Raw genomic sequence first — 22,823 nt, 5'->3', positions numbered from 1 at the left:
CGCAACAAACACCTTTCTTTGCCAATTATGGCTATCATCCACGACTTGATACTTTTGATTTTTCAAAAGTTGATAATCCTGCAGGAGAAGATATGGCAAATCGGTTGTCAGAGTTACATGCAATAATGAAGACACAATTGAAGGAAGCTCAAGAACGACAAAAGATAAACGCAGATCTATATCGTAAGGAGCAACCACAAATCAACGTGGGTGATAAGGTATAGCTACTTCGTCGCAATATCAAGACTACTCGACCTTGTGACAAGTTGGACTATCGTAGGCTTGGCCCCTTTTCTGTTTCTGAATAGATCAACCCAGTTGCATATCGGTTACATCTACCGGAGTCAATGAAGATCCATCCTGTATTCCACGTATCTCTTCTTGAACCATATAAGACAGTGGATATACAAGGAAGAAGACAAATGCCACCGCCTCCTATAGAAGTAGATAATAATGAAGAATTTGAGGTGGAAGAGATATTAGACTCAAGGCGGCGCCGAAATAAGCTGGAATATCTTGTTCATTGGCGCGGATATGATATTAGTGAATGCACATGGGAGCCATCCAGGAATCTAGCAAATGCATCAGCTAAAGTCAAAGTTTTTCATCAACGACATCCATCAAAACCAAGATAAAAATCTCTCTTATAAAAGAGACAAGATTGAGGCAAGATAACATTCAATTTCCTATCCTTGTTTGTAACTTCTTGTGACGCTAATTAGATGGAGAGCCAAAAACCAGCGGATTTAACTCAAGAACCTTCGTTTGTTGACCTGCCGGACGAGACATTACGATTGTCACAACCTTCAAGACGACGCAATCGAGATGAAGATCTTCAAGAACGACATGTTCTTCCTCGAACAGATGGTGAGATACAACGCGTTTGGTATCACGATTTGGGAAGGGACTCCCGATGTTTGGTGATTTTGCTAGAGGTAGGAACAACTCCTGATGGTGTTCCGAATATTCTATTCGAAGGAAGTTATGAAGGCCTCAATAATGATCAAATAACTGGGTGGTCTTCCCGCCCTGGTATGGGACACTACCGATGGTTGAGAGGCCCTATCAATCATCTTCGAAGAGAACAGAGATCAGAGTATGTGGCGAATATAATTCGTCGCATCATAGATTTCCTCAACATATGATGACCGCTCCTCGTGGAACTCGTCTCTAGAAGGGGGGGTAATGTCACGGCCATAATCATATAAGCTAATAATTACATATAGAAATAGGTAGAAATAAGTAAAAGTAGATAAAAGTAAGTTAATTGTATAATATTTAATATAGAAGCTTCCTAGAAACTTCCTAGACGCTGCTTTGACTTCATAGGTGTCTTTAATTGACTTTTTGGATTAGAAACGTGGTCAACAAGTTGGCCATGTGCCACACATGTTGTTAGCTTGAAAATCAAGCTAACTATGTGGCCCACACGTAGAAAAACTTGCCTTGTAAGTCAAGGCATGTGTCCTACAAAGTCAACACATATTGGAGGTCCTATAGAACGTCGCCACGTAGCCCCTAGTTAGATAGTATATATAGAGACAAGAGTGAAGGCTTCTTCACTCTTGTCAACTCCTTTCTTGCTTCTAGTCCCGGTTCAAGAGTCTTTAATTTCTTGTCTTGTGGCAATAGCCATTCCAGTTTCCTTTTAATATACCTACTTGTTTATATTTTGACTTATTATATCGAGATAGCCTTTTGGTGTATATTTTCCCTCATCGAGTCTTTGTCCTTGACAACATGTCTTAATACTATTTAAGAAGAAAAATATTGATTCAAAAGCAATGTCTTAGATGTTAGATATACTAGCTTACCATGAATATAATTATGTAATATTTTTTGATTATACAACATGGATTTTGTAATTGAAAACCATATAATTTTATTGCAAAAAGTCTAATTAATACAACTTCCAAAATAATGTGGAACTTTCAATATCAAAATGAATGGCTTATATTCTACATCCCAACTATATACTATATATATATATATATATATACTTATTTGCTTATTTTTATTCTATATTCCAACTATGCAATAAATATAGTCTTATTTTCTTATAGTTTTTAATCCATATACATCATCCAACATTTAATAGACTATATATCATTACAACAAGAAGAAGAATTTCTTTGCAATTGATTGAGACAAAGCATTATTAAGGAATGTTTTGATTAAAAAAATGTAGTCCAAAGAACATCTTTGGCACTAAAAACATGCTTCTACTAAAATTTGAAAGTCAAATTAGAGTCATACAACAACAATGAATTGGACATATTTAAACCTACCTTAATTCCTATATTCTTTGAATTTTCTTCTTTATAGCCAATCATGAGCCTTTTTTGTCTCTTTATATTATATCCAAGTATATAATAGATACATACATATATTCAAAAGTCTTTAATGTTTTTATTTTCTTTTTTTAGTTCATAAAATCTAGATTCATGTACAAAAGAAAAAAGAATAAGAAAAAGAATGTTTAAGAAGAATACATGACACTTTTGGTACTACTAGACTTAGACAAAGGGTTGCATTAAAATTTGTATAAAATATTTATTATTAATTAAATATAAATTAAAAATAAGCCACTTTGTTAATTTTGAAAGTTTTTATACTTATTAACTAATAATTATTTTTTCCACACTTCCAAATAACATGTAGTTCCAAGAAACAATGAGAAAGAGAAAGATCTCATTAATAGAAGTTTAGTCCTTTTGTCCACGTCACAAAATTTAGAATAAAGCCTCCAAGGCCAATGCCAACGTGGCAGGCGAGCCTCCCGAAGCCTGCTTCGTAGTATTCGCATTATCGGGCGACCAACGGTCAGTGGCGCACGCTCTCTCCAAGAAATCAATGAAATCAGATGTTTTGGTAGATACGACCAATACCACCGGAACCAGAAGAGTGAAGCTTAGGCATGCATAAGACTCCTATTTTCGGCGACGCATGTCTCGACTTTGTGGACATTGACTTCTTAAGCGAGAAATTTGTAGATGGGGAGCTGGATATCAAAGCTGGGTTTAGATCGACATTCGGGATTATCTTAAATTTCATGGATAGTCGGAAAGATAGGCAGAATCTGGACCTTGTTCTGCGCAAGATTGCAAGAATGACCACAACGAGGGCGGGATTTTGGAGGCACGATGTTGCAGCAACCGATTGGGTTTGAAGGGTTCAACTGTTCCTGGTTTGTAAGTGTCAAGGGTTTGCGTTCGAACCACCACACGAAGGTTTGCAGGAAATTGTGAGCGGGAGTTGAGCGAAAGCTCCGGTCGAGACGTGGGGGCAAGAGCTACGTGTTTGCACTGTTGTGAGAGATTCATGGTAGTGCTTTAGGGTTGAGTTTTTTCTGAAGTTTGGTTATGGATTTTGGGAATTTAGCAGTATAGTCACCGGTTGTGAAAGTCTCGAACGGTGACGTGCAGTCGAGGGGATTGCGTGTTTATTTCATGACTCTCAAGGGACTTTGCTGTTTCGAATACTTGCGACTCTGATTATTGTTTACGTGTTTTACGTAATGATCGACGACTTCTATCATCGCCGCTGTGCTTGCTCAACATCAACAGTTTTTTGTACTCGCGCGCTGTCGTGAAAATGGATCGCATTTTAGTGCCTCCAGGTTTCCAGGGGTTTCAAGGGTTTGTGGCTTCAACTTTTTGTTGATATTTTCTGATTTTTGACGAATGTAGAAGAGCATAGTGAAGTCTCTTGGGTTGAATTATTTGTTGCAGATCCCTGCAACAGGAAGAACACGGATCGAGTGGATTCTAATGGGTGAATTTTAATGGGCAAGTTTGATACTAGCTGTGTTTTCTTCCCCAAACGTGGCTTTTAACCAGCGACGAACGTGACAAAGTCGAGATAATCTGGTTTTTATTTCAGGTACTTCGACTTAACGTGCTCCGATTGGAAAAAAAACAGTTTTTTAACGAAGAAAAAAAGACAAAGATATCGAGGCTCTACTATTCATGATTTGCAAGACAGAAACTAATACTAGCCCTGATATCTATGTCGGGTCACCAGTAGGGTTTATGAGAAGAATCTGTTGAGCTACAGTTTCTGATGCATTGTAACCTCGTTTTATTAACATTCTCAAGCATTAACCAGAACAACTGTATCATCGGACTAATTTTGTGTTGCTATCTCCTGCCATTTAATTTGTACGTGGATGTGAAGGTTATTTTTCATAGCGAAGCTTAGTTAGTCTCAACCGATGATTTCTATGACATCCGGTTTTATGTCAAGTCGGTTCTGTCGCAAATTATGTGGCCTTCATTTTTTTTTAGTAGTGATGATGTATTATCGCGAATGGGTTTGGAGTGTTAATCAATTTCACTGATAGCTGGTATTAATCATCTTGAGAAAGCTCCCCCCGTGCAACGTAGCGTATTGATGAAAAATTTAATTGAGGCTGATTTGATCAATTTTAGGTTCAACGGAGTCTATTCTCTGGATGATTGCAATGGTAATGTTGCTGATAACAGGGTTGGTATTCGTTCTATTTGACCGAACTGGATGCGGAGCAATCTGTGATGCCAATCTTCTCTACTCATCACTGGTACTCCTTTCTCTACTCTTTACTTCTGCAACCTTTTACTTTTTTTCAGCCCATATGCCAGACTATAGATTCATGTACATCTTATCTCTGTTTTTTCATCTTTTTCCTGGCAACTTGGTGGGGTACATAGTATTGCCAGGGAATCTCGAACATGTTAATAATTCCATTTAATTTGAACATTTATCTTGGCAGTGACAATGAAAAGAAAGAGGGAAGCCGAAGTGGAAGGAAGTGACATCTGCAAACTGGGGTCAGAATGGGCTTCGAAGAGGCAAAAGTCGTTTGGTACGAATAAGAAGGCTATAACAAGCATGGGTTACAAGTTCATGAGCAGCAGACCTAGCGTAAGGCGAACCTCCCTCGGATTTCATTCTCAGGGCAGTGACTTCGTTTGGGAACCAAGTCACCACAGCAGCAAGACTCCACTATTTGGAGAGGAAGAGGAAGATGAAGAGGAGGACTGGATTTCTCAGATTGGTGCTCAGTATATGATCCGGAAGAAGCTATACGAGACTCGGGGTCCTTTGAGCAGCTGCAGCGCTTACTTCTCCCCAAGAGAACATGAAGAAGAGTTAGATAACGAGTTGGACGATTCCTGGATTGCGGATTTTGGGATGCGTTGGATGAAGCGTCGGTATCGGACGAGAAGGGGCCAATATAAGTTTCACGACGATGCGTGGCTCTGTGAGTTGGGGTTCCAGTGGATGGATAGAGTTCGTGAGCGGGAGCACTCAACCCGAACCTGGCTGTCGGACTTAAGCTCTCTGTACATGACGCGACGGAAACAGGAAACAGATCGTGTCGTTGATAAATTTGGTTCAGGATGCAGAGATCATGTGCAGCTTGCAGAAAGATACAGGGATAACCACGAAAAGGATTCTTTTTGGGAGACGAAGCGAAAGCTTCAGTATTCGGACCAAGGAGCTGAATTGAATAATAGACTTAATCCAAATGTTGGGTCAGAGGAGGTGTCAGAGGTTGAGTCCCAAGGTAAGCACGAGGTGGATCATCGGGTGGACGATCTGAACGCTTCAGAGTCTCTGTCTGTGCAGAGCAGCCGGACTGGTGTTCTGGACGAGCTCCAAGTCGCCTTTAGACAGCCTTCAAATATAGCAGTGCAGGAGGCCAAATTTAAGGAGGGGGAAAAACCTGGTGGGTCTGAATTTGGGGAGGAAAGGGGAGAAGTGGATGCTTCTGATGGGTTTCAAGTGTTGGAATTCGATCCTCAAGGAGACCTTGAGGTGGCTCAATATGTGGACCTTGATGAATGCAGTTCAAATTCTTCTTAAACTAATGTTGATTGTTTGTAGAAATCACTGAAACTTCATAAAGCGCTGGATGCTGGTTGGTGAAGGCAATGCGAAGCTTCACTCATGAGTTCAGATGCATGCACTAAACTCGTAAGCACACGTTCAATGTTTGAAACTGTAGTAGAATTGCATTGTAGAATAATTTGTGCACCACATCCACGAATCGCACTTGATTTGGTGATTAGTCCGCCCTTGGCTTTGTCGCGAAGGCAAAACGCCTCAGCCAATCTATTGGTCACCCAACAAATATGATTTATCCTCATAGCCCTCTAACACACATTTGCATCTACAGTCTGGTTGTGCGAAGTTTTCACCCGGAATAATGACCAAATCGATGCTGTGGAGTTTGACACAAGGGAATCGCATTAATCTTTTTGTTTTACAATCCGGGGGGAAAGATAAACTAGGCCTTCGTCTTTGGGTGCAATGGTGGGTGTGTACACCAGATCGTCACACCCTGGCTTTCTAGCTCGCTTTACATCCACCTGTGTGAAGAAGAGGGAGATGAAAAGCATAAGCTGGTTGATGGCGTATCGTTGTCCGATGCATTGATGCGGCCCAGCTCCGAACAACAACCAGTTCTTCTTGTACACTAGATCCTCCATTCGTTCTGGGGAGAATCGCTCTGGATCGAAGACTTCAGGGTCCTTGAAGCCCTGGAACGATGAATCCAGCAAAGAAGGGAAGACAATGGTGCCTTTGGGAACGGTGTATGTGTCCGTCAAGGCGAAGTCCGTGTTGGCAATGTGAGGAACCAGGGTTGCTGGAGGTCGGTAGCGTAGTACCTCCTTCACCACCATTTCGGTATACTTCATCTCCCGCAATGATTCTGGAGTGTAGGGCGCCAAAGGATCAGGACGTAGACACAAAAGCTCTTCTCGTAGTTTCTCCAGCACGTAGGGATGCGATTCGATCAGGGTTATCGCCCAGACCAGGGAGGATGTGGATGCGTCTTGAGCTGCGAAGAGGAAGTCAAAGAGGTGGCAGCCAATTTCGTAGTCGGAAGAATGGGGAGGGGGAGGAGTGTTTGCGGCTTCAGCGTCCCGAAGTTCCCGCACAGTTTCGATCATCCAGAAGTCCATCAGACAAGAAGGGTTTTCTCCCATCGCCATCCTTGCTTTGCTAGCTGTTGCGCATTTTGTGAGCATGTTTTGGATATTTCTCACCGATCGCGTAGCTTTATAGAATGAAAAGGCTGGGAGGTTGATGGGCAAGCTCATGAGCCCGGTGTTGAAGTTTTTGTAGTCCTCGTCGAACTGTCTGCGCATATCCGGCGTGAGGTATGGGCCCACAAAGACGTTCTGGGAGGTCTCCAGATTCATGTTTCTGCAGAGCATGCGTACGCGAATTGGGTCATCGCCAAGATCCTTTGCAATGGCCATCCACTTGGCAATATGCTCCTTCTGTGTCTTCTCTTGGATTGATATGTACACGCCCAACGACTTAGTCGTGAATAACGGCGCGAGTCGGCGGCGCAAATCTTTATGCTCTTCCCCGAACATGAAGATGAGGTTGTGCTCTCCAAATAGTTTCCTGCCTAACGGATGACCGACGAGGTGAAATGCATCCGGGCGAACGTTTGCGAAGACCTTCTGGGAGAGCTGGGAATCTCGCACAAATAATACAAATTTTCCGAGTAGAGCATTCCAGGAAACTCCAACCTGATCATACGAAATATTATCCGTATGTGGGCAACCGAAGAATATTGATGTTTAAAAAGCAGAAAATCAGGTTAAAGGAATGATTTCATCAGCAAGAATTGAAGTCGGAGTAGGTTCTCACCTTCAAGGCATAATTTGCTTGCTGATCCCAGAATCCTGCAGGATCAACCACCATCGCGATCACGTTGCCCACGAAGGGCAACACGAAAGACGGCCCCGGCAAATGCTTCCTCTTAGTCATGAAAGAAAGCTGTTCGTAAACTACATACGCCGAGACGACGAGCACCAATCCCACTCTCCATTCTATCCTCGACACAGCGCCAATCAGGGTCTCCATCTGTGAGAATATGTTTTCCTCCGCAGAACTCACCACTAGATCACAGTATTAGAATGTTCTATTTCGTGGACGTCATCGCGCTCTGTTTCCTGCACTCAGAATTGGCAAAATTTAAGAATCCACCACTTTTTTTCGAACTGCAGTATTCCGTCGTAAAGACAACATGTTGCAGCAACGGAACGGAAAAGCAGTGAATAGGTGCATAATATTCCTGTGTCATTCTGCACCAAATTGCTATGTAATCTTCTTTCAAGCCCTAGCTCCCGACATATTACTACTCCCAGCAGCCTCCGAAGACTAAGACCACGAGCACACGCTACGGTACGACAAATTTGTGCGCTTGATTTGATCACACGATTCCTGTTGCGCGACTGGCAGTACACGGACTGTGGAAGAATCGATCAACTTTGGAATTTCTAACAATCATGAGAACCTTACGTTAGTAGTGGTCACACCTTGGAATCTCCGTCGAAGTTCAAGGGGACGCGAAGCAGGTGACTCGAACAACTCCTTCCACAAACTCTGTCGCCTTGGGCACAAAAAAAACTGAAACAGAGATTAACAAGTTCGCCTCCCTAGGTTTGACTCGGTTGATAAGCATACGCTTAAATCGCCATACGATGAGACCTTTCGACTAGTCGCGTTGGTCACAGTCAAGAGAAAAGGAACTTGCATCACAGACGCAAGAGAATACTTTCCACGAACCACGATGGCAGCTGCGGCGACACATGTAAAGGTACTGTGCAACTCTCAAGTGCCGAACTAGGATCACACCCCAGCCCCGATGACTCCAAAGACTCTTGTGCTCTTTTGGCACAAGAATGTGCATGCAGCACCAGAACTAGCGCTAGCAATGGCCACCACTGCTGGTTTGAAGAGAAAGAGGCGAAGCACTGGAAGAAGCCACGGACCCAAGAAGTTGTTCAGGAAGGGACCCGAAATTGGGTTCCCTTATCATTCCTCTCCTTGAGTTTGTCTTCCAGCTCAAGAGGATGCTTCGCTCGCCATCCAATAAAGCCTTTCGCAACAGACTCAGAGCCCCACAGTCCGAGACGAAATTTAACTGCCAGAGTGGCTCGAAAGTTTTTACGTCCCGATTAAACGTTGTTTGCTGGAGCTAAATAGCCTCTCTCGAACTGAAATCGCACTGACGAAGCCACGCGAGTGGTGATCCTCGAGGTGATTGTCTCCGACTACTGGATGGAAAACAACGCGGATCCCGAGGCTCTGTTTGCACCTAGTCCGAAACTCGCATCGACTGTCAATGGGTTCCATGCAACCACATTCAACGGCTAGACGACGTGATCGCCATTCCCGTCGTGCCTTCGTACACGAGGTACAACGACTACGACTCAGAGATTGGTTTTGTTTCTCCACACGAACTCACCCCACAATCTCATCCCGTTCATTTGCGTCGTTCGCGAAATCTACAGTGAGCACCGCGATACCGCCAAATACACTTTGTCTGATGGGTTGTCTCTGTGCGCCTCTGTTGTGCAATAAAATTTGTGGGTCGTTGAAATAAATGACCGTCTCGACCTGGGTATTGTGTGGTTATGGAAGATTGAGTTTGGCATAAGCGTGGCAGAAAGATTCCCGACCTCGATTCACCCTCGATTGCGGCAACTCTGTTTAGAGTTAAACCTCGGCACATGGGGATCGCTTTTTTCGCAATACTTTTACTTTAACAGGGCTTTTTACTTTTCGATGCATCCAAAGCTCATTAAGACGAAGGAGAATACCACGTTCCTTCACAGTTGGTTTTATCTGTAATCTAATGTCACGTGTACAAATATAATAGAAAAAGTAACGTTGGTTTGTGTTAACTTTTGCATATTTTACTGTTTGCCCGCTTCTTTTTTTGACTATTTATTTGATATTTAGAAAAAAATTCATACGTTTTAGATGATGGAAGTATACACATATATACCAAATAAAAAACTTAAGTAGTTCTTTTTCCTAATATTTTGTAAGTGAATGACAAATGTGACATCTTTTGACACTACTATGTTTTCTGCAACTGTACTGTAACTTTAATGATTTTTTTTTTTTTTTTACTTTTCTATTCGTATTTTTCAATATTCCCTCTCGTTCTGAAAAGTGAATATTATAAATTAAAGGTCTAATAACTGTGACTGAATGAGATGATAAAGGATTATATTCGTCATTCACCACTACTTTAGATGCCACTAGTATTATTCTTTTGGATAAAATATTGTACTTTGACATCAAACATATGCAAAGAATCAATCCGACATTTATTTTATGAATCTTATATTCTGAAACAAAGAAATTGTGCCCAGCTTTTAAAGTCTTGTCTTGTTGTGATATAATTTTTCAAATTATTAAGGTTTGATAATCTATAAAAATGATGCAATTGATATACAAAAAGAAGTTCAACTTGTGACACAACTTCTTGTTAATCCATCAATTATTTTTTCATATTATAATTTTAAATAAGTTCATAATTTTGATGTATATGCATATAAATAGAAAATATATATTGCATTGGTTTTATTTTATATTATTTTAAAACATAATTTTCTGCAGATAATTGTAGATTTAAATAACAATTATGCCATCATGTATGCCTTTCAAATACAAACAATAATTGTTTACATTTTGGCCAGTCATATTTTCATACAAAAACTCCATCACAAAAATAAATAAATAAATAAATAAATAAATAAATTGAACTTCATTCATGACATAAAATTGCAATAAATGATAATAATAAAATTTCATCAATTCTTCCCAAATACCAATTTTGAAGTGAGTTATCATAACAATTGATTTAAACAGAGTTTGATGTTGCTTCAAAGTAATAAACTTATATTAAAATTTTACATTAGTATGAAATACTTTTTAGTAATTATAAAAAAATATTTAATAAACATATTAAAAATAAAAAATTGATTTTTTGATGTTTTATAACAATCTAAAACATATATAACTATGGAACCATGTATATATTGTTAGTATAATTGGCAAACGTAATTTTTATTTACTACAAAACTTAAATAACTAAGTTATGAAATGGACATCTTAGGTTTTGCAAACAATCTCTAAGACAGGACAAGTCTATTTATTTAGATAAAATGGAATGAAACATAAATTATCTCTATAGACAGCCAAGGTGGGTTGCTCCTCTATCTGCTTATCTCCATCATAGGTACCATCCAACAAAATATATAATCTTACCAATATTGTGTGCAATATTTTTAATCCACTTCAAATTTTATAATGTCTTACAGACCAAATGGGTTTCTAGTCTAAGATTGAGTGGTCTGGACCAATGAGATGGAAGAATTTCTATTAATTTATATTTTTTTTCCCCTTTTTTTTTCTATTTTTCTTTGGTGGCTATTTTATAGGAATCCCATTTAACTTCAATTGGATTGGCATTTCATGAATCATTATCATTTTGCTTCATTGTTTTAGGAGGGAAGTAGTGATTTATTTTGTTGTCTTGTTTGTTCTTTCACAAATATTGAGCTTACAAAGACTACGTCTTTGTTCTTTATACTCATTTTATATTGCATTAAATATTGAACTTTATAAAATAAAGATAATGAAGAAATTATTTTTATAGTTGTTGTTTTTATTATGGTTATTTATTTATTTATTTATTTCTCTCCTTCCTTCTTCTCCTATGCTTTGTATAATCTCAATGCTTCTATATGCCTAGATTTCATATTCAAATCAAATCTCTATTTTTTTACCAAGATCAAGTTAATTAATATTGCTTGATCTACCTTTACAATTTGCGACTTGAACTCTGTAGTATAGGAACTACTTATATCACAACCTTATCAAATCTAACAAGAATAAAGTACTTCTCAGTGCTATAAAATAATTTGTTCCAATCTACTACTAAGTTGTTACCAAGCGTCATTATCGAGGGCAACACATTATGTAATACAATTGCCAATTGCATGCCTTTCAAGTACTTTATTCACTACTTCTGTCCTACTTCTTCCTTCTATTCTATTGACATCTGAATTAGATAGAAAGAAAAAAGAAATATCTCTTGAATGATTGTAAAATTACATCTTAATAATATATTTTTTATTATTATGGATATATATCTATTATAATAATTACTTATGTAATATGAATAAGTAGAATTAGATAAAAGTAGATTAATTTAATCATACCTTCTAGATAAGCTTCCTAAAAGCTTCCTAGACTTTGTTTTGACTTTACATATATTTGTAGTTGATTGATAGGTTAGAAACTTGGTCAATAAGCTATCTATGTATCACATGTATTGGTGTCAAGGACATGAACTAAAAGATGATGCATAAACCAATGAAATCCATATCAAAAAAAGAGTGACAAAATAGAAATAAAGAAGTATGTATATTAAAAGAAACTGGAAAGACTTATTGCCAAAAGACAAGAAAACTTGAGACTCTTGAAACTAGACTAGAAGTAAGAAAGGAGTTGACAAGAGTGAAGATGGCTTCACTCTTATCTCTATATATACTATCTAACTAGGGGCTACATGGTAATATTCTATAGGACCTCCAATATGTGTTGACTTTGTAAGACACATGCCTTGACTTACAAGGTAAGTTTTTCTACGTGTGGGCCACATAATTAGCTTAGTCTTCAAGCTAACAACATGCATGGCACATGGCCAACTTATTGATCACGTTTTTAATCTAAAAAATCAATTAAAGACACTTATAAAGTCAAAGTAGCATCTATAAAGCTTCTAGAAAGCTTCCATAGAAGATAATATAAAATTAACTTACTTTTACTTATTTCTATTTACTTCTACCTATTTATACATGTAATTACTACCTTACATGCATATGTCTATGACATTACCTCCTCTTCTAGGAATGAGTTCTACAAAGAGTGGTCATCATATGTTGAAAAAATTTAAAATGTGACAAATTATATTTGCCACATACTCAGGTCTTTATTCTCTTCAAAGATGGTTCATAGGGCCTCTCAACCATTGATAGTGTCTCATACTAGGGTGAGAAGACCACCTTGTTATTTGAACATTGTTGAGGCCTTCATAACTTCCTTCAAATAAAATATTTGGAACACCATCAGGAGTTGTTCCTACTTCTAATAAAATTACCAAACATCAAGAGTCTCTTCTAAGGTCATGATACCAAATACATTGTATCTCGCCATCTATTCAAAGAAAAACATGCCATTCTTAAGGATCTTCATCTTGATTGCATCATCTTGAAGGAAAGAGAGGATTTTGAGGAGAGGATAGGACCTTCATTAAAAATTGTATAAGATTCTAGCCACATGGTCCCTATTGTAGCTAGACAAATTCGTTTTCCAATATATTGTCTTCTTTGACAGATGTGCTCATTATTTTGTGATTTCTTTGCTTCTTTGAATAATATTGAATAGTGTATTTAGGTTCTCTACAATATATGCACAATCCTTCTTAACGGCACTGAGTCTTTTTTTATTTGATAAGAAGTTTAAAACGTATTGCATCAATTTGCATATCCTCTACTTTTGAATGTATGTGTTAAGGAGATGTTGGTGTTGCCATAGAATTGTAGTAATGTTGAGGCCCATTTATACAACTTTCAAATCAAAATTCAAAAATCAATTGCTTGACTTAATGTTCGAAGATCAAGTAAGTTGAGGATCAATTTCTTTACTTCATGTTATAAAATATAGAGAAATTGGCTAATAAGAGGACCATCATCCTACTTGATATCAATTACAAGTTATCAAAATTGTAAAGTATATAACTTTATAGATTAATTTTCTTGTCACAAAATATTGATCTTGTTGGTTGTAACACAAGTTGTATCATGTTCTCGATACATGGACTAAAATTCCACCAAAAATGCCTCCAAATTATCCAATATTGGATCTCGTCATTCAAAAAAAGATAAAAAATAAAATAGTGCTGAATCTGAAAGAAGTGTGGTAATGAATCTAACTTGTAATCCTAGAGTTGGATTGCTTTGAAGTTGAAGTTCAATCATAAGTTGTACTTGATTGATAAATCCTTGAAATTTAGATCTTGTACCATCAAACTTCTTCGGAAGGACAATTCTTAGTTCTTTAGTAGTGAAAGGATGTTCCATCATGGGTGGAGGGACATAATTTGGTGCAGATGTTGAAACAGCTCTAATCATTTCTATATCCTCACTTCCAGCCATTCTTGTTGATCCTTGTGGTGGTAAGCTAAGTTGATGCATCGCAAGCACAAACTCTCTCAATTGCTCTTGCATTTGTGCCATTGCACTCTTCATTTCAATAAGCTCCATCATGATAGTACTCAAAAAAATATCTAATATTACTTAAGACATATAAAAGAAAAGACTTGAAGACAAATAAAATATTAGGAATAATATCAATATAGAAGAGGGTAATCCATAACTTCTAATATGCTTATGTTTTATTATGAGAAAGGAATAATCCACTCTTAATCAAGACAAGACAAAGCTCTAATATTGTAAGTATACTCTTATCAATCCATCAAGGATATAAACTAAAAGATGATGCATAAACTAATGAAATCCGTATCAAAGAAAGAGTGACAAAATAAAAATAAGGAAGTATGTATATTAAAAGAAACTAGAAATACTTATTTCCAAAAGACAAGAAAAATTAAGACTCTTAAAACTAGACTAGAAGCAAGAAAAGAGTTGACAAGAGTGAAGAGGGCTTCACTCTTATTTCTATATATACTATCTAACTAGGGGCTATGTGGCAATGTTCTATAGGACCTCCAATGTGTGTTGACTTTGTAGGATACATTCCTTGACTTACATGGCAAGTTTTTCTACATGTGGGCCACATAGTTAGCTTGGTCTTCAAGCTAACAACATGTGTGGTACATGGCCAACTTATTAATCACGTTTATAATCCAAAAATTTAATTAAAGATACCTAAAAGTCAAAGTAGTATCTATAAAGCTTCTAGGAAACTTCTATAGAAGATATTATAGAATTAACTTACTTTTACCTACTTTTATTTACATCTATCTATTTATACACATAATTACTAGCTTACATGCGTATGTTCATGATAATTGATAGCTTGCGGAACAAGCTAATTATGTGATGCACATATAAGAAGCTTATTTTTTAAGATAAAATACATATTATGCAAAGTCAACACATTTTTAGAGGTCCTATAGAACATCAATATATAGATCCTAGGTAGACAATGTTTATAGAGATAAGAATGAAGCCTTTTTTATTCTTGTCAATTCCTTTCTTATTTCTAGTCTAATTTCAAGAGTCTCTAGTTTCAAGAATCTCTAATTTCTTTGTCTTTTAGTAATAGCCATTTCAATTTTTTTTTAATATACATACTTCTTTATTTTTTATTTTTCCTACTTTTCTTTTGACATAGATTTTTCAAGCTTATGCATCTTCTTTCAGTTCATGTCTTTGAAAAATTTACAAGAATACACTTACAATATTAAAGCTTTGTTTGCTCTTGATTAAAAATAGATTATTCTTTTTTCTTGATGAGACATAAGCATATTAAAAGTTGTAGATAATTCCCTTCTAAACTAATATTATTTTTAGTATTTTTTTTGATTTTGAAGTCCTCTTTTTTTCTTGTCTTAAGTGATATTAGACATTTTTTTTTCTAAGTATTATCATAGTAGAGCTTCTTGAAATGAAAAGTCCAATGGCATAAATGTAAGATCAATTGAGAGAGTTGATGCTTGCAATGCATCAACTTAATTTATTACCATGAAGAACAACAAAAATAGTAAGAAGAGAAGATATAGACATGATTGGAGTTGCTTCAACTTCTACACCGAATCACATCCCTTCTCATATAATAGAATATCCTTCCAATATTAAAAAACCTAGAGTTGTCTTACATAAGAAGTTTGATGGCATAAGATTTAAATTTTGAGGATTTATCAACCAAGTATAACTTATGATTGAACTTCAATTTCAAAGCTATCTAACCTCAAGATCACAAGTTAGATTCATTAGTACACTTCTTTTAAGTTTGGCATTATTATGGTTTTTTTTATCTTTTCTTGAATGACAAGATCCAATATTATATAATTTAGAGGTCTTTTTGATAAATTTTTGATCTATGTATGGAAAATATGCTAAAATTTGTCTTGCAACTAATAAGATCAATATCTTACAATAAGACAATTGATTAATGATTTCATATGCCTTAAAATTTTGATAACTAGCGATTGATGTTAAGTGGGATGATATTACCCTTATCAACCAATTTTTCTATGAATTACAATATGAAGTAAAGAAATTGATGTTCAACTTATTTGATCCTCAAATATTGAGTCAAGCAATTGACTTTGCTATGAAGTATGAAGATTGACTTTTTGAATTTCAATCTGAGAATTGTGCAAGAAAACCTCCACATTATTATAATTCAATGATAATACCAACAACTTCTTAATCTAAATATTTTGAAGTAGAAGACATACAAATTGAAGTGATATGTTTTAAACCTCTTATTAAACAAGAAAAGACTTATTGTCGTTAAGAAGGATTATGTTTGTATTGAAAAGCAGCTAAGCACACTACTTAACATTATCCAAAGAAATGATACAACTACAAAATGAGGAGTATAATTGTTATAGATGAGAAAATATCAAAAAAAAAAATATCTAGCTAGAGTAGGGAGCATGCAACTAATTTTTTGTACAAATAAAGGTCCTATCCTCTCTTTAGAATCTTCTCCTTGTTTTACAATAGATGTATATTCAGGACCTAATAATTATAAAATCTTTGCCTTAATTCATTTAGATGAAGAGTTTGTCAAATGCCATAGAATATTGTTAGTACAAAAAATTAAACATGTACATGTAGAAGTCATAAATGGCCATTAGTTATCTTTTAGAGATATTATTAATAGGACATTTTTTATAGATGTAGCAATAAATAGTCATAATAGTTGCATAATTTTTAATACAATTAGGACTTCCTCTACTCTAGTCATTTTAGGTTTATTGTGCCTAGAAAAATATAATTCTCTAATAGATTGGATTTGTCATAAACTTGACTTTTCTTAGAGCATTATTAAGAATTTTGTAGAAAGTTATAAGTCTAATGTAATCAAATCCATACTTATAGGTACAAAAGCTTCTTTGCATATTGCAAAAGAATGATTGTGTTTTGTTATTTATGTAACACCCATTTTTAATAATAAAAAGACTTCAAGTGGCATTTCAAGTCAATATTAAGTTTTTCAAGATATTTTTAAGAAAAAGAATGTAAATATTCTCCTTGAGCATTACTCATATGACTGCTCAATCAACCTTAAAAATGAAGGCAGCCACTATTTGGTCTAATCTATAATTTATCATAAAATGAGTTGACTGAATTCAAGAAGTATATTGATAAGAACTCAACCAAAAATTTCATATGCCATTTGAAATCTCTTGTTGAAGCTCTTATATTATTTGTGAAGAAAAAAGATAGATTATTATGAATGTGTATAAATTATCAAGGACTCAACAAGATTGTCATTAAAAATAGGTATTATTTTTTATTAATATCTAGACTTCTTTATTAAGTAAATCAAGCTAAGATCTATAAAAAAATAGATCTATGAGGAACATACAACTTGGTTTGCATTAAAAAAGGAGATGAATGAAAGATTGTATTTTGAATAAGGTATCGACACTTTGAATATAATGTCATGCCTTTTGGATTCAAGAATGTATTAGCTGCATTTCAACATCCTATGAATGATGTTTTTCTAAGTTTTTAGATAATTTTTTTATGTATTATTTAGATGATGTTTTAATCTATTCTAAGAATATAGAAGAGGATGAAATTCATGTTTATCATATGTTAAAAAAAACTTATAGATAGAGGATTATATGTCAAGTTGAAAAAGTGTATATTCCACACTATCCAAGTTGACTTCTTAGGATATATCATTTCTAATAAAAGACTTATGATGGATCTGAAGAAGGTTCAAACTATTATAGATTAGAAGATTTTAAGAACAGTAAGAAATATGCAATGATTTTTGAGCTTTGTTAATTACTATCAAATCTTTATTAAGAATTTTTCTCTAGTTGCGGCTCTTCTTAGACAACTTACATGCAAAGACAAGCTTGATTGCAGCAAAGAAGCTTAAGCATCTTTTGAAGCCTTGAAGCCTCATTTATTTTTGTACAAATCTTGTATCATGTCAATTTTTTAAAGGCATTTTTTATCAAAATAGATGCAAAGATTTTGCTATAGATGTTGTTTTATCACAAATATAGAAAGATGAAAAGCTCCATATAGTAGCTTTTTATTTTAAAAAATTCTTAGCAATAGAAATTAACTATGAGATCCATGATAAAGAACTTCTTATGATTATAGATTCTTTTTAAGAATAGCATCATTAATTAGAAGATTCTTCTAGTCTAGTCAATATATATATGGATCACAAAAACCTTAAGTATTTCATGTCAAATTATACTTTGAATCATTGCTAGGCTTGTTAGAACATGTTTTTGTGAAGATTCAAGTTTAATATTACTTAATGGCCAAAAAAACAACAAGGTTTGTCTAATGCCCTTTCTAAACATTCTTATCTTACACCAAAAGAAGGAGATGTAACTTTTAATCAACAAAGGCCAATTTTATTGAAGACAAAATTTTTTTATCTTCAAGTAGTGAAATCAACATTGATTGTTGATTTAACTTTTTTCAAGCAAATTTAATCAAGTATGTCCTCTGATTCTCTTGTTTATAATATCAAGAATATTTCTTTTAAGTCTCATGATATTTCCAAGTTTGAATTCAAAAATAACTTATTTTATTTTAAAGGATGCTTATATGTTCCAGAAGAAGAAGTACATTTATACATTCTTCAAGCATATTAGGATTTTCTAGTAGCAAGATATTTTGGATACAATAAGACTTCGGAGCTAATATCTAGAGATTTTTGGTGGCCACAAATGTAAAAGGCTGTAAAAGACTTTGTTCAATCATATGACATTTTTTCAAGGTTAAAAATTCCTTGTCATCAACCTTATAGACTTCTTTAGCCATTATTTATTCCAAAACAACCATAGTCTTCTGTTTCTTTGGATTTTATTATGGATCTTTTAATCTCAAGTTCACATGATTATATATTTGTGATAGTAGATTATTTTATCAAAATGACACATTTTGTATCATACACAAAATCTATCATAGATGAAGAAATTGCCAAGTTTTTTTTTTAACAATATTTATCGGTATCATGGATTGCCAAAAGATATTATATCAAATAAAGAGACTCAATTTGTATCAAGATTTTAGAGAATCCTTTTTAAGATTTTAAAGGTGGAAAAAAAGCTTTTTTTTGACCTTTTATCCTCAAACTAATGGATAGACAAAGTACATAAAGGAAATTTTAGAGAAATACTTAAAGTGTACCATCAATTATCAACAAGACAATTGAACAATCTTTTTACCATTGATAGAGTTTTCTTACATTAATATGATGTATTCTTTTATGCAACAAACATCTTTATTTGCCAATTATGATTATCATCTAGAACTTAGTACTTTTGACTTTTTAAAAGTTGATAATCTTGCAGTAGAAGATTTTACAAATTATTTCTCATAGCTACATACAACAATGAAGGCACGATTAAAAGAAGCTCAAGAACGACAAAAGATCAACGTAAATGCCTATCAATGAGAACAACCTTAAATCAATATTGGTAATAAGATATGATTACTTCATCGTAATATGAAGAATACTCGTCCTTATGACAAGTTGGACTATCGCAAGCTTAGACCTTTTCCTATTTATGAACAAATCAATTCAGTTGTTAATTGATTATATCTATCAAAGTCAATGAAGATCCATCAAATCTTCTACGTGTCTCTTCTTAAATCATACAAGATTGTGAATATACCAAAAAGAAGATAAGCTTTACGTCTTCCTATAGAAGTGAAAAATAATGAAGAGTTTGAAGTGGAAGAAGTTCTAGACTGAAGGCTATGCCAAAATAAGTTAGAATATCTTGTCTATTAGTATGGATATGATATTAATGAATGCACATGGGAGCTAGGAAAAAATCTTACAAATGTTGTGAAGAGGATCAAAGCTTTTCATCAATAACATCCATCAAAACCAAGATGAAAAACAATAAGTCTTTGCTATAAAAGAAACTAGGTCTAGGAAAGATTGTATTCTACTTTCTATCCTTGTTTGTAGTTTCTGTGTAATTGTCGCATTAAAGAGATGGAGAACTAACAACTAGTGGATTCAACTCAAGAGCCATCATTTGTTGACTTAACAAATGGGATATTATAATTATTACAACCTTCAAGACAATGTAATAGGAATGAAGACTTACAAGAACAACATATTCTTACCAAAATAAATGGCGAGATACAACAAGTTTGATGTCATGACTTGGAAAAAGATTCTTGATGTTTGGTGATTTTATTAGAGGTAGGAACAACTCCTAATGGTATTACAAATATTTTATTTCAAGGAAGTTACAAAGGTTTCAACAATGATCAAATCACAGGTTGATCTTTTTGCTTTAGAATGAGACATTATTGATAGCCAAGAGGATCCATTAACTACCTTTGAAGGAAAAAAAGACAAAAGTATATAGCAAATATAATTTGCTACATCTTAGATTTCCTCAATATATGATCACTACTCCTCATGAAACTCGTCCCTAGAAAGGGGAGTAATGTCATGGATACATATTTATTATAATTATTATTTAGATATTATGAATAAGTAGAAGTAGGTAAAAATAGATTAATTTCATAATACCTTTTAGAAAAGCTTCCTAAAAGCTTCTTAGACGTTGTTTTGACTTTATATGTTTGTAATTGATTAGTAGGTTAGAAACTTGGTCAATCACATATGTTAGTAGCTTGTGGAACAAGCTAACTATATAGTGCACAAATAGAAAACTTGCCTTATAAGTCAAGATATGTGTCATGCAAAGTCAACACGTTTTTGAAAGTTGTAAAGAATGTAGTCACATAGATCCTAGGTAGATAGTATATATAGAGGCAAGAGTAAAGCCTTCTTCACTCTTATCGACTCATTTTTTTTATTTCTAGTCTAGTTTCAAGAGTCTCTAGTTTCTTTGTCTTTTGGCAATAGCTATTTCAATTTCTTTTTAATATACATATTTTTTTTTTTTTTTTTTTTGTCTCTTTTGTTTTGACACAAATTTTTCAAATTTATGCATCTTCTTTCAATTCATGTCCTTGACACTTACACTTGATACTAGCTTTGTGATTTCTAAACTTCATTTGAGCATTAATATTCTTATATGCTTGATTTATTTTTCAAGTCTTTGATCTGCATTATGAGATCTAAAGGCTTGACATATTGTTGTTTTTTCATATACATAGAAACACATATATTCACACATTTGTATAAAAAATAATCAAATATTTATACATTAGAAGGTATTCAAATTGTAATAATTTTATAAATCCAAAAATAAAAATGTAACTATTTCCATTTTTTTTAAGTCTCCAAATGAAATTTTTTCAATCCTTATGAACATGACTTAGTGAATACAAAAATCACAACAACTATAAGCAAATAAAGCTTAATAACTTGAGATGACATTAATTCCAAAAATCTTATCTTATGAATTATATCAATTTTGAATACAAAAACTCTATACCTTGAATAATGATTGAGCTACAAGGCCAAAAAAAGGAATCATAATTGAAAATGCCTTGTTGCATCATTCAATTATATTTTCCATAAAAACATAATATAAAGACTTTTGTTCCTTCGTTTGCTTAACATTCAACTTATTTAGTTTTGGAAGTGGGCATTAACTCCACAACAACATCAAATGATCTCAAGTACAAAAATCACTTTTGATGAAAACAATTATATTAAGTCGCTATGAACTCTAGTTTTACTTTACTTTTGATGAAAACAATGAGTGGCATGTAGCTAATTAGAGAGGGTTATTGTCTCCTCTTGTTTATCTATTGTATTTGTCCCCTTGAGTTGTTATATATATATATATATATATATATATATTATACTAATAAATATAATCACATGTCTCCCTAAATGTTCCAAACAACTTTCTCTACCCTATTTTCTTGGTCTCACACGACCTAGTATTTGATTCTATGACATGAACACCATCCATCATACAAACAGAAATCTAATAAAAGAAATATGCTCCGAAGAACTGTAAGAGTAAAGGCAACTTGGGTTTCAGTTGCTGCCGCTGGTTCCCGGATCTCCCTGTCATCCCGGTCACCGACATTCCATCCAAGACGACGTCGCCGCAGCTCTCTCTCTTGCGGGGGTCAGGCGTCCATGAGTGCCCATCCGCACGTCGGCGAGATGATGGAGTAAATCAGGAATCAGAAGATTCTTCTAATTGTGTAAATAAATAAATAAATCAGGAATCTCATCTCTGCCAACTCTGAAACGACGACGACGACGAGTCTGCTGCCAGAACTGATTGCGCTCTGCGCTCTGCGGGATGCTGCCATCAGTGATGGGCACCTCGGAGCAGGATGCCCGGCACTAGTGTCGATCCTCGCAGAATTCCCATTATGTCTGGGTACCCAATACTGTGCACAGGGAATCGACGCCAGGTCCGCGGAGTGGACGAAGTCAGGTCGAGAGATCTAAAGAGAGCCGCGAGAGTGCTCGTCGTCCTGAAGTCTTCGATACCGCCTGTACATCGTAACGTCTCAGATGAGAGGATTCAAAGTGACGTTTTCCGTCTGGGTCAGCACGTGAACCCTCAATGCATCTGGCGTCATGTCTGGCTGTAATAGTGCAGAGTACTAAGCCGATCCACGACTGGTTTGGCGTTATGTTTCATTTGTGGACAGCTGATGGGCTTCAATGCGATTCCGGAAACTTCTTGCCGATGTTCCGATCCAACAACACGTGGATCGAGTAAAAGCCCTAGCAACGTAGTTCATTGCTTCACCCCAACTCAAGCTTGGCATGTAAGTCCCACCTGGCCTCAATGCAACCGTGTGAAGATCGGAACCCGT

General features: G+C 35.2%; 2 protein-coding genes across 4 annotated transcripts; one reads left to right on the top strand and one right to left on the bottom strand.

The window, feature by feature from the left end:
* The first annotated feature begins 2,895 nt into the window (after positions 1-2,895).
* Positions 2,896-5,852, top strand: LOC112277330 (uncharacterized). Of its 2 annotated transcripts, none has more exons than XM_024509519.3 (4): positions 2,896-3,191; positions 3,732-3,882; positions 4,485-4,558; positions 4,751-5,852. In XM_024509519.3, the coding sequence occupies exon 4, from the start codon at positions 4,756-4,758 to the stop codon at positions 5,845-5,847; it is 1,092 nt and encodes a 363-aa protein (XP_024365287.1). In that variant the 5' UTR covers positions 2,896-3,191; positions 3,732-3,882; positions 4,485-4,558; positions 4,751-4,755; the 3' UTR covers positions 5,848-5,852. The 2 variants fall into 2 exon arrangements, with proteins under 2 accessions (XP_024365287.1, XP_090104359.1); XM_090248233.1 differs by having other exon boundaries at positions 2,978-3,324.
* A 122-nt stretch (positions 5,853-5,974) lies between these two features.
* Positions 5,975-8,813, bottom strand: LOC112277322 (cytochrome P450 710A1). Of its 2 annotated transcripts, none has more exons than XM_024509479.3 (3): positions 8,322-8,813; positions 7,651-7,955; positions 5,975-7,529 (listed from the first exon to the last, which is right to left on the bottom strand). In XM_024509479.3, exons 2-3 carry the CDS (start codon positions 7,864-7,866, stop codon positions 6,234-6,236), a joined length of 1,512 nt encoding a protein of 503 aa, XP_024365247.1. In that variant the 5' UTR covers positions 7,867-7,955; positions 8,322-8,813; the 3' UTR covers positions 5,975-6,233. The 2 variants fall into 2 exon arrangements, with proteins under 2 accessions (XP_024365247.1, XP_024365257.1); XM_024509489.3 differs by having other exon boundaries at positions 8,305-8,798.
* Positions 8,814-22,823: the final 14,010 nt, after the last annotated feature.

This window comes from Physcomitrium patens, chromosome 2 (assembly GCF_059467195.1).
Source record: "Physcomitrium patens ecotype Gransden chromosome 2, ASM5946719v1, whole genome shotgun sequence".
In the NCBI taxonomy this organism is placed as follows: Eukaryota; Viridiplantae; Streptophyta; class Bryopsida; order Funariales; family Funariaceae; genus Physcomitrium; species Physcomitrium patens.
Note: the sequence above shows the minus strand (reverse complement) of the source record. Positions and strands in the feature narration are given on the sequence as shown.